The sequence below is a fragment of the Miscanthus floridulus genome, chromosome 3 (genome assembly GCF_019320115.1).
Source record: "Miscanthus floridulus cultivar M001 chromosome 3, ASM1932011v1, whole genome shotgun sequence".
Taxonomy (NCBI): domain Eukaryota; kingdom Viridiplantae; phylum Streptophyta; class Magnoliopsida; order Poales; family Poaceae; genus Miscanthus; species Miscanthus floridulus.
In genome coordinates this window covers 26,770,610-26,784,380 of record NC_089582.1, presented here as the reverse complement: position 1 = coordinate 26,784,380, position 13,771 = coordinate 26,770,610, and the positions used below count along the sequence as shown (strand labels likewise).

Below are 13,771 nucleotides of genomic sequence, written 5' to 3'. Positions count from 1 at the left end.
TGAGGGACCCAGGTTTATGAACCCCACAGTATGCCTTCGATAGGAGGTGTGCTTCTATCTCTGTTCGTCCCATTCGGATTCTTCTTTCCATAGATGACGCGTATGTTTTTCACCATTCTATACACGTGTTCTCCGCTATGACGTCTCCCCGGAGGGGGTTCAATCTTTGGGGCGTTGTCATAAAATCTAAAGAACAATTTACTGTGGTACTTGTGACTTGTCTTTAAGAAGCATCAGTTCCTTAGGTAAACTATCTTCTTGAATGCATCCAGGTACACCCACGTAGTACCATCCAAGCAAACCAAGCATCCCGTCTCCCCTTTGATCTGTCCAGACAAAGAAAACAACGTGGGGTAATCATTGGTAGTAACAAATATTATTGCTCTACATATGAAGTTCTCCTTTTGGAACACATCGTATATCTGCTCCCCATGCCTCCATAGCCTCTCCATTTCTTGCATCAAAGGCTCGAGGAACACGTATATATCAATGCCTGGTTGTTTAGGGCCAGAAATAAGAATAGTGAGGAGAAGGTACTTTCTCTTCTGACACAACCATGTTGGGATGTTGTATATGGTCAAGATCACTGGCCAAGTGTTGTGGTCGCTCATCCTCTCATTGAAGGGATTCATTCCATCGGTGCTCAAGCCATACCGTACATTCCTTGGGTCATCGCTGAATTCTTTGTGCTTCTCGTCAAACCTTTGCCAATGACTACAATCAACCGGGTGTGCAATCTTATCATCATCCACCTTGCGCTCATCACCCCACCACGTCATGAGTGCGGCTTCTTTAGGGTTTAGGAAGATACGTCTCAAGCGGTCGGTCACTGGCAGGTACCACATTACCAAGGCAAGAATTCTTCTTTGCTTTGCATCGTTGCCTAATGGAGTGTCCTCTGGGGGCTAAGATTCTTGTACCACCTTTTTTGTACTCTTCTTATTCCTCTTTTTTCCCATGGAGGCTTCGCCCCCACTGTAAAGGTCATTGTTCTTGTACTGGCTGGCCCCACACCGGGGACATTTATCAAGTGACTTGAACGTTTCGCCACAAAAAAGTATACAGTGGTTGGGGCATGCATGGATTTTTTCAACCCCCATTATCAATGGACTTATGACCTTCTTCGTTTGGTATGTGTTGGCGGGAACTGAATTTGGTTGTGGCAGCACCCATGACAGGAGATGCAATAGATCATTGAAACTATAGTCTAACCAGCCGTACTTAGCCTTCGGGATGAGCAGCTCAAGCACAAAACATAGCAATGTCCAATGTGTCGGATAGCCCTTTTCAACACCATACACAATGTTCTTCGATACTTTTGTCACCCTTTCCAAATTTTCTAGACCTTTCGGGCTATTTAGTAAAATCTCTGGTCCAAGGGCTCGAATCATGTCCTCCAAATCATCTTCATGCTCGACACGTGCTCCACCATCATTATTGGCACCACTTTCGTCATTACCATCCCAACCACCAGCATCACCACATTATTCATTGCCAAACTCAAAATCCATTCGTGCATCAAGCTCTGCTGAATATTGGGACAGAGATTCTATGGTTTTGTTGTTGTATTTCTCCTCATCCTCGTCGTTAACAATAACCATTTCACCATGATGAATCCACACTGTGTAGTCCTCAACAAATCCTCGCATAATCAAATGTGATCTGATGATAGTCACATCTGTCCATGCCATACGGTTCTTGCAATCATTACAAGGACAAATAATTGTATCTTTATTCTCTTTCAATGTCGTTGCATGCTTCTTTGCGGCTTCAATAAATGTATCCACCTCTTCACGGAAACCTGACTTGAACCTTAACGAACCATACATCCAAAAGTTCATGTACTCTATCTTTTACAACAACAACAAAACAAACATTAAAGAACTACTTATTCAGATATATATAAAAATGAAGCAACGCACAAATCCTTCCTTATTCGGCGCGTGTGCATCGGCATTAGGAAGCAACGCACAGACACGTGACGAGATATGTGAGTGGTGGCCATCGTCTTATGCGGAAGACCCACAATGTTAGGGGAGGGCAGTGGCCGCATGGGGCAGGCAGGGTGTGGGCAGGCGGTGCAGTGACAGGGTAGAGGTGGTTAGTGTTAAGGCTCAGCTTTGAGCTTTGGGGCTCTCCAGTGTCTTCCAAACCTAGAGGGATGGCGGGGGTGGCAGCCGGCCCGGCGACGGAGGCGGATCGTTGGGCGGCGAGATAAGGCAGCAACGGCGCCTATAGCCAAGCGATGGAGGATAACCGGTGGGCGGAGTCGACGACAGGGGCGGGGGACGCCAGAGTTAGGAATTAGGGTGGGGTAGAAATCGATGGTGGATGGTAGGCGGCTCGGGTGGCAGTGGGAGCTAGCAGCGGGGAGAGGTCGGGAAGAAGAAGATGTTATCAAGAGAAAGTAATGTGCGTCCCTAGTCTAACTTGTGCCCGGGCGTTGAGTAATAAGGGAGTCGATCAATCCCATATTGTTGATACGACGTAGGACCTACAAATGCTTGTGCCGTTGCACCCGGTATATTGTATATAGGTACGTACCTATATACAATCCCAAGGTACGTACACCTACACTATACACGTCACTGCTATTTGTATGTGCGTCCCAATCATGTTATAGCATATCTACGATCCGGTGTTAAGTTTTGATAGCAACAGATCAATAATTGATGCAATTGGTAGCTTTCCCGAAAAGCTTGAGACTCCATGATATGCCAGGGGGTTAGCCCACGAAATCAATATGTAGGTTTAATTAACTTATACGCGGATTAACCTGCTTAAATCATCTCTAAAACTTTTTGTTTCTCTCTAAAATGGCACTGGCTCCAACTTAAGACCCCAAGAGGGCAGAACCAATATATATGTATGATCGTGATCAAGGCGAAACCTCATCCAAACTTCCACCCTTAATCTACAGTTCAATTATTGTACTATAAGCAATGTTCCCCGTGATCTGATTCTAACGAGCGACCTGTGATGCTGGTCCAATGCATGCATGCCCCCATTTTCCTTGCTTCATACCATGGCATCTCATCTGTTAGAGTAAATATAAATAGTACCACATTATATACCCACGTGAGGTGTTACTCCTATGTACACTGGCGGAGCCACGTTAGGGCCATCCTTGGCATCGGCCCCCCCCCCCCCCCCCCCCCCCCCCCCCCCTTGCTCGGGATAGAATAGCATGCATGCACACTTAAGTTAGCACTACCGCAAGCACATCTACATGCATTCATCTACGCCACGGCTTGCATTAGCTATTTTTTCTTTTAACGCACTATTACATAACTTAATTAGCATTTGTGTTTAGCTCATCTGGATGTTTTAAATGAGTACTGTTGTTTCCGCTGTTTGCATGCAACTGCATTATAATATTTCACATATTACTCTGTTATACTTTAGTACGTCTATTTTGCTCTCTTCTTCTACTTAAGACTTCAAAGACACAATGACAATTAGCAAGAGTCATGCATCTTGCAACACTTTACACTCATCAAGTAACATATAGTAGACTGCATATGCATTGCATACGTTCCGGTTATACTTTGTCTAATAATATATTTAATTTAGCTTACAAACTCCTCCACTAGAATTGTATGGCTGTGTTATATAGAAATTAAAAGAAGATTATGCATATAAGTAGTGAGTAGTCACAAGACTAAAATTGCCCCCCCCCCCCCTTGAATTCTAACCTGGCTCCACCACTGCCTATGTACCATATATAATCAACCCATGAGTCCCAATGCAATACATCCAATATTCCACCAATTATATTCTCCTTCATAGTATCATCCGTTTAGGTTTAGATCCTAACCCTAATCGTCGCTGCTTCGGCACCGCGCGCCCCCGAGGAGAGATCCATCTCCGCCGGGGGCAACGCCCCCTTTTAGGCGCCCGATCGTATTGATCCGGCTGCCTTCGTCGTCGTTGCGCAGCAGATCGGGCTCTCCCTACGTCACCGCCGGGCCGCCGTCGCCTCGTCCCCGGGCTCATCGCAGGCTGTCGCCGTCAACACCTTCCTGATCTTCGTTGAATGGAGGCAGATGGAACTCGCCCCATCTCGTGCCGCCGTGGTGGCGGCCAGGCCCGACCACACGCCCTGCCCCTACGCTGCCATGGAGGCAGCCAGATTTGGCGTGTCGCTGCTGTTGGGCGGATCTGCCCATCTCCACCACGTCGATCCGCATCGGTGCCTTCAACCCCACGTGTCGCCCGATCGGGTCGCACCGCCGCCATCGTGTCGTCTCGCTGGGTACACCCGATCCCGTGCTGCTGTATCTTTTTGGTTTGTCCGATCGCTGATCAGGATTGAGTCATCCACCGCCCGTCAACCTCGCGCGTACTACTCCAACATCGGCATCGACTGGGCCATCGGCTGCCCCGGCACGCCATCGGCAGTGCATCGGCCGTCCCCGCACGGCTGCACGCTCCATTGGCTCGTCATCGACACCATCGCCGAGTACTACACGCATCTTCTCCGAGCAACAGGGCTGCTACTGTGTCGCCTCATCAGGCCGCAGCACCGCCGCCCGTGTGTCCGCTTCGCCGTTGCATCTACATCGCTGTCACTTGTGCATCGACGATTGTGCTGTGCAATCCCTGCTGCGCCATCCGTCTGAACAAAGGTCTTCGTCTTGCTGATTGGGTCTTCGTCATCGAGCTGCCCCTACCCGCGCCGTCGCTAAGCCCTCTCGCCGTCTCACCGTCTACAGCGCTCTCGCTGTGACTGCAGGGGATGTTAGAGTAAATAGAAATAGTACCACATTGTGTACCCACGTGAGGTATTAGTCCTATGTACTCTATATAATCAACTCACTAGGCCCAATGCAATACATCTAATATTCCAGCAATTATGTTCTCCTTCATGATCTCCTTTTGTGCCGAACCCAAAACATTATTGCATCTACCCCAAATTATATTATTGTGGCCAATAAGCACGCAGCTCTGGTCTCTTCGTGCACGAGAGCAACCTCACAAGTTGCCGTCAAACACTGTACACGGATGGATGGCGATCGATATGATTATCCCGTGTGCTTAGACGCCGACTCGCCACAAAAATCATTTTGCCCGCCTGTCACTGGGACCCGCGCGCCCTAGCTAGCGTATTGTTCAAGGCAGGCTGCAGTGTCTATACTATACTAGTAAAATTCTAAAGAGAGAAAAAAAGTATTCTGTCCGGTCTCAAAATGTAAACATTGGCGTGGTTTTACTATGGGCCTTTGACTTGGACTAATTTCCTAAAAATAACTACTGTTTCAGTCAAACAAAGGTAAAGCATATATATTGTGCATGACAAACCGTAGCACTAGCACCATGTTGTACAGTACGTGATTCTTTTTCACTTTTTTTCCTATATACCTCAGGTGTCTTTTTTTGTATATACTGATGTGCCAAGTTAACAAAAAATGTTTCACCGTATATATACAACTTTTAAATGCAAAATGAGAAGGAGTATTTGATTTAAGACTTGAACAAAAATTTATTACTCCAATCATATATCACTATAAATGAGCAGATGAAATACGCGGAAGGGAAAAATTAATCAAATGTATATACAAGGACTAAATTATTGAGCCTACTGTGCTCACTGAAAAGGCTCATCTCGTCACGACCAAGATTCATTCAACAAACATTTCCTTTTCCCTTTTTTTTCTTCTTCTTCTTTTCTCTCTCTTCACGATCTTTACACACTTTAATTCGCTTTAACTACCACGATCCGTGCAGGCAGGGCAGCCCTCCATCTCCAAGCCAACAAGCACCCTGCTCCTATCAAACCACACCGAGACTGACAAGTGGGTCAAGAGAGTTTTGATCCCCACATGTCAGGAGCGTACCCGCAGGCCCACTTCGTAGGCGGTGTGAGTGTCACAGTGGGGATTCCACAGTGGCAGGAGGAGTGACGGCACTGCTGGTGTAAGACCGAATCCGTCCGGGACCACACGAGACCGCCTGACCGGTGTCAGAGAGTGGGGCAGGGGCTTGTGCACAGGCACGCAGGGCGCGTGTGGGCCCCTGATGCGGGCCCGCACACCACGCATGGGTGTGCGTATCATTTCGCTTCGTTGTGAGTTGTAACAGTGTTTTGTGAGTGCCTAATGGTGGTAGGCCTTTGCTGGTTTCAGGGGGTTGCTGTACATGTACTAGCAACTTAGCCACGTACTAGGTCAGTGGCTATAGACGATGGTTTACCTCTGTGCCTATGTCGATGTTCTTCATCCCTTTGACGGCGCTGTTTACAAAGAAACAGAGTCATTATAAATTTGCGATGTCTGAAAAGATTAACTCTTTCTTATATTTTTCATGATTTTTATACGGATTCACTATATGCTCCATTTGTGTTTTAGGAATTGGAATTGGATTGACGTGTTGGTAATGTTTCTAATTTTGCTCCTACTTACAAGTGTAGATAACGTTGTTTGAAATAACACACGCTTCTAAGGCTTAATAAAGTTGGTAATATTATTTCAAAACCAAAGGCTAACACGAGAGATGTTCTACAGTATATATATAGCATTTTTTTTTTGCCTATCATGGCCCGCGTATGTTCACGCAAGCATATGAGGTTCTCCCTATATAAGAGTTGTGAGCTATCTACAAGGAACCAAACCAATTACATGGGGTGTGGCTTACGCAAGCACACACGCGCTTCTCCCTAGTTAAGGGTTGCGGGCTATCTACAAGGAAACAAACACAATTACACAGCGCGTGCTCACACAAGCACACGAGTTTCTTCCTTGTTAAGGACTGTGGGCTATCTACAAGGAACCAAAATAATTACACGGCGCGTGCTCACGCAAGCACATTAATTTCTCCCTAGTTAAGGGTTGCGAGCTATCTACAAGGAACCTAAACAATTACACGCCCGTGGCTCACGCAAGCACATGAGTTTCATTCTCCCTAGTTAAGGTCTGTGGGCTATCTACAAGGAACCAAAACAATTACACGTCGTGTGGCTCACGCAAGCACATGAGTTTCTCCATTGTTAATGGTTGCGGACTATCTACAAGGAACCAAAACAAATACATTGGTCGTGGCTCACGTAAGCACATGAGTTTCTCCCTAGTTAAGGGCTGCGAGCTATCTAAAGGAATCAAAACAATTACACGGCGTATGGCTCACGCAAGCACATGAGTTTCTCCCTAGTTAAGGTCTGTGGGCTATCTACAAGGAACCAAAACAAATACACGGCGCGTGCCTCACGCAAGCACACGAATTTCTTCCTAGGTAAGGGCTACGAGCTATCTATAAGGAACCACAATAATTACACGCGCGCGTGGCTCACGCAAGCACACGAATTTCTCCCTAAGTAGGGGCTACGGGTTATCTATAAGGAACCACAATAATTACACGGTGCGTGCTCGCGCAAGCAGATGAGTTTCTCCCTAGTTAAGGGTTGCAGGCTATAGGAAACCAAACAATTACACGTCGGTTAAATGTCTATCGTAAGAAGTCCATCGATTTATTGGACGATTTCTAAAGTTTTTGATATGTATTATCCGAAGGATGATTTTAACGTGTTGGATATGTGTATATTGTCTGAAGTAGTGGAAGTAACACGCACGCTAAAGAAATGTATGTACATAACAAGTATGACGACCTACGCTTTGGCAGTGACACATATTAAGGCCTTGTTTAGATTCCAAAAATTTTCACCTCAAAGTGTCACATCGAATCTTGCGACATATGCATGGAGTACTAAATGTAGACGAAAAAAAACTAATTGTACAGTTGGGTGAGAAATCGTGAGACGAAACTTTCGAACCTAATTAGTCCATAATTAGACACTAATTGTCAAATACAAACGAAAGTGTTACGGTAGCCCAAACCAAAAAATTTCACCATCTAAACGCGCCCTAAGAAATGCCTTTTTGTTTTTCCACAAATGGCCTACCAAGAAACCCCCAAAACCAGCCAGCTACATTTTTTATTCCGTACCGGATTTGCCCTCGGGGCGACCAACAAACTGCTTTGTCCACAGCACTCGAGCCCACTGCCATTTGTGCTCCCTGTTCCTTGAGCTTCAGCCTCACCGCCCCCCGCACCCGCAGCTTTGCGTTTGCTCGCTGCCTCGCTCTTTTTTCTCCCTCTTCCTCCTCCTCCCTGGATTTGGGCGACAAGGTCGAGAAAAGCTAGAGGAGAGAGGAGGCCAAAGCAAAGCAGCCAGCGCGAGCAGGGATGTAGAGAGAGAAAAAAGAGCAGCCTCGCCTCACTTTCTCTCTCCTCCACCACTCCCTTTTTCTCTCCCCTGCACACAACACAAGCACTCCGTTCTCTCCCCTTGTCGTGCTCCCCCCGCCTCCTCTGCCACCTCGTGTCCTGCTCCTAGCACCCAGCTCCTCCCCCAGTATTCTCTCTCAGTCAGTAGTAGGAGTAAGTACTACGAGGCTACAAGTAGGTCTTCGTCCCGACGAATCCCAGCTCCCGCGTCGTCCGTCCTTGAGGCTAGGCTGGCGAGGAGGGTGGAGGCAGCTGCATTGCCGGCAGGGGAGATTCTCGGCCTGCGCCGTTTGTTCCCCACTGGTTGGAGGGCTGGCGGCTCCGCCGTCTGAAAAAAAAATCCAATCTTGGCGCGGCTCGTGGTGGGCGGCTGTCCGGCCGGCTGATTGGGCCTTGCCCCGTGGCTAGTTCGGCCTGAGATTCGGGGATCCCCGGTGAAAGCCTCGCCGCCGGTGAGGAGTGGATCCTGGATTTGAGGCTTCCCTCTCCAGGGATCACGGCTTGAGGAGGCGGCGGCGGGGTGACAGATCCCTCTTGCTGTCTGCGCCGCCTGCTGGGCAGGAGCTATGAGACAATGACGGAAGAGAGCGCCAAGAAGAGCAAGGTATCATCGTCGGCTGCTTCAATGTTTTCTTTCTTCCTTCTTGATCAGATAGAATCGTTTTCCGTCTCGTTGCTCGTCCATCTGAGCTGTATTTTTCTCAGGTTGTGGTACCAGCAGTAGGTGCTCTTTCCATTTCGTGATCCGCAGCTCATCTCTCCTGGCTCTTCTCCTTTTCATGTGTGCAGCTTTCATGGTCCAAGTCCCTCGTGAGGAAGTGGTTCAACATCCGCCCCAAGGCGCAGGACTTCCATGCTGATTTCGACGCCGGCCAGGGTATGGTTGATGCATCGCTTTGGCTGTTCCGACATGAGTGGTGGTTGCAGCCCCATTTCTTGTTCGGATTGATTGATTTATTTATTGCTAGTATATGTCTGTGCATTTATTTCGTGATTATGAGAGCCGGCCGCATCCCTCCCAATCCCTGCCCACAAAATGGCATGCATCCTTTACATTTGCTTGCTGGTTTGGTTTGGGGGAAATGGCTTGCCTGATCCAAGAACGCCCATTGCTTGAGGTTGAGGTTATCCTCTTAACACCCAGTTGTTTCTGTAGTTATCCGCATTAGATTCCCAGTGTCGACTCGATGGTAGATCAGCAACCATGTGAAATGTTGCTGTCAAACACTTTCCACTCGTAGATATCTCCTTGTGCATTTCAGTTTCCAGTTTTGATCTCGTGATGCACCAGCCCTGTAAAGGTCCAACCAAACAATAGCCTTTTTGCCACAGATCCTGCAAAAACGTTTGGTTGATTTGCTTGGAGTGACCCATCTGCCTGAATCGATTTTCTGATTGAATCGGATAGAGATTTCATCAAAGATCACGAGCAAAGCAAGCACCTTTTCCTTTGCGTATGGTTCCTTCGTTTTCTTTTCTGCTCAACTGGCCTTGTGATCCATTCTAGCAAGGGACGGTGGTAGTGGATCATGGAGGCCCAGCTGTTCCTCGAGCGAAGCAAGCGCAAGCACTGCTGCCAAGAAAAGCAGAACTGGTAAGTGCAATGAACCATTTGGACCACACACACTCCCTCTTTCGTACAGTAGCTCCAGAGATGCAGCTTTCTCTCATCACCAGTCACCACAGCTGCTGCTCAGTTCCACTGCTGTGTTTAGTTGGCGATTTTTGGGAATTTGGCTACTGTAGCACTTTCGTTTTTATCTGGCAATTAGTGTTCAATCATGGACTAATTAGGCTCAAAACGTTTGTCTCGCAATTTCCAACCAAACTGTGCAATTAGTTTTTTTTCGTCTACATTTAATGCTCCATGCACGTATCACAAAATTCGATGTGATGACTACTGTAGCACTTTTTGAGAAACTTTTTGGAACTAAACAAGCTACAGTACGTTCAATCTTTGTTCTGCATCAGCACTTTTCTTCTGTCATGTTAAATGATTGTTCATGCCTGCTGTTACTTGTGGGCCTCTAGACCGATCGTCTTCAAAGCGGAGTGCTGAACGCGCTCGCCGAGGGAAGAATAATTTTGATGCAGCACGCCTGACGGAAGTGCAAGATTACAGGTACCATTGATTCACCATGCGGTGTTTTCTGCTAGGGCCATCATGTCTGCTGTGTAATTAGGAAATTTCAGTTTAGTAGATCAGATGGAATCTTCTGTCCTTTAATCATTGTCCATATTACTGTTGGGTAGTTCATGAAATTTGACTGCAATAATATGCTAAAGGAATCTTGTCGATCATTATTCTCTTCTGTTCATTTGCATGTAGGATCTTTGCTGCAACGTGGAACGTCGGTGGTAAGTCACCACCAAGGGGGCTAAATTTAGATGAATGGCTCCATACTTCTCCTCCTGCCGATATCTATGTCTTGGGGTATGTATCAGTTGGATGGCCTTCCCTTCGAGCTAGTTTGACTTAGTTGGTAGTGGTTTTTAGGCTTTTCAGTTAATTTGATCTTCAAATCGTTGATAGGTTTCAAGAGATTGTCCCTTTGAACGCGGGAAACGTTCTTGGCACTGAAGATAACCTTCCAGCCAAGAAGTGGGTGTCCCTTATTAGGCGGACACTGAACAAGAATCCTGGAGCTAGTGGTTGTGGTGGCTATCATACACCCTCACCAGTCCTTGATCCAGTTGTAGAACTGGATGCTGATTTTGAGGGGTCTGCAAGAAGGCAGGAGAACTTCTCATTCTTTCATCGCCGGTCGTTCCACAACCTCAGCCGTAGTTTAAGAATGGATGGGGACTTCATGTTCCCGCAAGCAAGGCTAGACCGCAGGTTTAGCGTTTGCGATCCAGTCAACTTAGGAGGCAGACCAAGTGATTTTGATGGAAATTTGCGCTGCCCTGGATCACCTGATGAGGAAAACATAGATATGGAAGTGAGTGATGGTGCACAAATTTCACCATTCCCTCATAGCTACAGTGCATCTGCACCTTCTGAACAAAATGATGATCAATCAAACAGCTCTAGGTATTGTGAATGCTTCATAATGCATTTAACTGTACCACATGTTTGGGCTTTAATTCCTTTGAAACTAATCCTTTGAGTATGCATGTGGCTTTCAGGTATTGCTTAGTTGCCAGCAAACAAATGGTTGGCATATTTCTCACAGTTTGGGTACGCAATGAAATAAGAGATGATGTTAGAAACTTGAAAGTTTCTTGTGTGGGTAGAGGATTGATGGGTTATCTTGGAAACAAGGTAGCAAATAATAACAAATCCTGGAGATATTCCTTACTGTAACATTTTAGTCATTGTCACTATGTCCAAAAAAACTTTAGTAAGCTCCTCCACTTTTGTTGCAGGGTTCAATTTCAATAAGCATGTCTTTGCACCAGACAAGCTTCTGCTTCATATGTTGTCATTTGACGTCAGGGGAAAAGGAAGGGGATGAACTGCGCAGGAATTCTGATGTTCTAGAAATTTTAAGGAAGACCAGATTCCCGCGGGTTCATGGTGCTGGTGATGTTAAGTCACCTGAAACAATTCTTGAGCATGAGTAAGAGACTTCACTTGTATCTTTCAGCAGATTGCAGATCAATATAGAAGCTAATGGGAATTTGTCTGTTAACTGTTTATGCAATTGCAGTCGGATTATATGGCTTGGGGATTTGAATTATCGGATTGCCCTATCGTATTGTTCGGCAAAGGCTCTTGTCGAAATGCATAACTGGAAGCAATTGTTGGAGAAAGATCAGGTAACGAAGTGCTTTTTTGTTAGCATATATTTCAGTTTTACTGCAAATGACTGTTCAGCTGTTAACGCTCTGAAATATACTTTAGTAATCTACCAAATTGGACGATTAAGTTGTTTCAGAAGACTGAAAGAGAAGGGCGTAAACTGCATTCTATAATTTATTCCTTCTATCTCCCCCATTTTTTTATATCATGAAGGCTACGGCAAACCTTTGAGTTTACCTCTTATGAAACAGCTGCGGATGCAACAAAGATATGGACGTGTTTTCCAGGGTTGGAAAGAAGGGAGGATCTATTTTCCTCCCACATACAAATATTCATTCAACTCAGATCGGTATGCTGGAGAGGGCAGGCACCCTAAAGAGAAGAGGAGAACACCAGCATGGTAGTTTCCTTTAGTTAATACAATATAGATACATCTGCTATATTTTTCTGTATTTTTATTTTACTGAAGATCTCATTTCTTTCATATCTTGCTTATAAATGAACAGGTGTGATCGCATTCTCTGGTATGGGAACGGCCTCAATCAGCTGTCTTATGTTCGTGGAGAGTCTCGTTTCTCCGACCACAGGCCGGTGTACAGTATTTTCTTGGCAGAGGTTGACATTGTACACCAAAGGAGGAGAAACATGGGATATTTCAGCTCTAGAATTGAGGTGGAAGAGCTCTTGCCACATTCTCAGAGCTATAGAGAAATAAAGTTTTATTGAGTTGACTTATAGCATGATATAAGGTAAGCTAACTTCTTGTAACTGAGAAGTCCCCAATGACACTACAACTTGCACTTCGTTCGGGCTGCATTGAGGCCTAGAGATGCCTCTGCGCCTTGTTGACTTTGCATTCATTTTCTGTTTCCTTTTTGGCAACCCTTGACTTGTAATAGTACTCCACTGTTTATTTACTCTTTCTGGATGCTTCATGCAGGTTAGGAGGTTGGTCAAATGTTCTATATGTAGGGTTCCAGATTCAGTTCTCTAGACAATCAGATGTGAGTACGCTTAAACAATTTCCCCCTTGACGATTTGTTTGCCAACTTGAGACATATACTTAGTGACAAAGATGTGGCTGTGAATCGTTATGGTCTGAAACCTAATGGTCTCTTTGTTTGGCATGCTTGATGGCAGATACCAAAGAAAGAATGTGCAAATACTAACTGAATGAAAAGGTACAGTTTATATCAATCATCTGGCAACACCATCCTTTGTTACTTCAAAAACCAAATTAACTAACAGACAATGTATATGCTGGGTTGCTGCAGGACATTGGGCGATTTTGCTGCTGACCAATGGAAAACGACGGCTATGTCGTCGGAGATGTACCAGCCTGTGTCGCTAACTATACATTTCATCCAGCTTTAGCCCCCTTAGTTCCTCCTAGCAACATATTAGCATCAATTTTTTTGTCCTCTTTTTTGGTAGTTGGACCCTGGAGTGTCGACAAACAGAATATGTTTTTTTTTTGCTTCTTTTCGTTTTAGAAACTTTGTAAAATCAGCTAGTGTTTGTGTATCCCATGCAAGTTGTGGAACTGTTTTAAGGCAGTGAATGATACATGGGATGAATTAGCTTTAGGATATATATATATATATATATATATATATATATATATATATATATATATAGGAAAAAGTCTACTCCACCCCCTCAACTATGGAAGGTAGTCTACATAACCCCCTCAACTATGAAACCGTCTGTTTTACCCCATGAATTTTCCAAAACCGTCTAATTTACCCCCTGGGCGGTTTTTCAGGGCGGTTTTGCTACAGTAACAGCGGGTCTGCTACAGTGACA

General features: G+C 45.6%; 1 protein-coding gene across 1 annotated transcript; it reads left to right on the top strand.

The window, feature by feature from the left end:
- Window positions 1-8,015: 8,015 nt before the first annotated feature.
- LOC136545287 (type I inositol polyphosphate 5-phosphatase 4-like) lies at window positions 8,016-13,538 on the top strand. Its single transcript, XM_066537323.1, has 14 exons — window positions 8,016-8,824; window positions 9,010-9,097; window positions 9,728-9,814; window positions 10,252-10,342; window positions 10,550-10,654; window positions 10,754-11,254; window positions 11,350-11,485; window positions 11,590-11,783; window positions 11,874-11,982; window positions 12,217-12,365; window positions 12,472-12,714; window positions 12,906-12,969; window positions 13,106-13,146; window positions 13,240-13,538. Exons 1-11 carry the CDS (start codon window positions 8,795-8,797, stop codon window positions 12,689-12,691), a joined length of 1,710 nt encoding a protein of 569 aa, XP_066393420.1. The 5' UTR covers window positions 8,016-8,794; the 3' UTR covers window positions 12,692-12,714; window positions 12,906-12,969; window positions 13,106-13,146; window positions 13,240-13,538.
- Window positions 13,539-13,771: the final 233 nt, after the last annotated feature.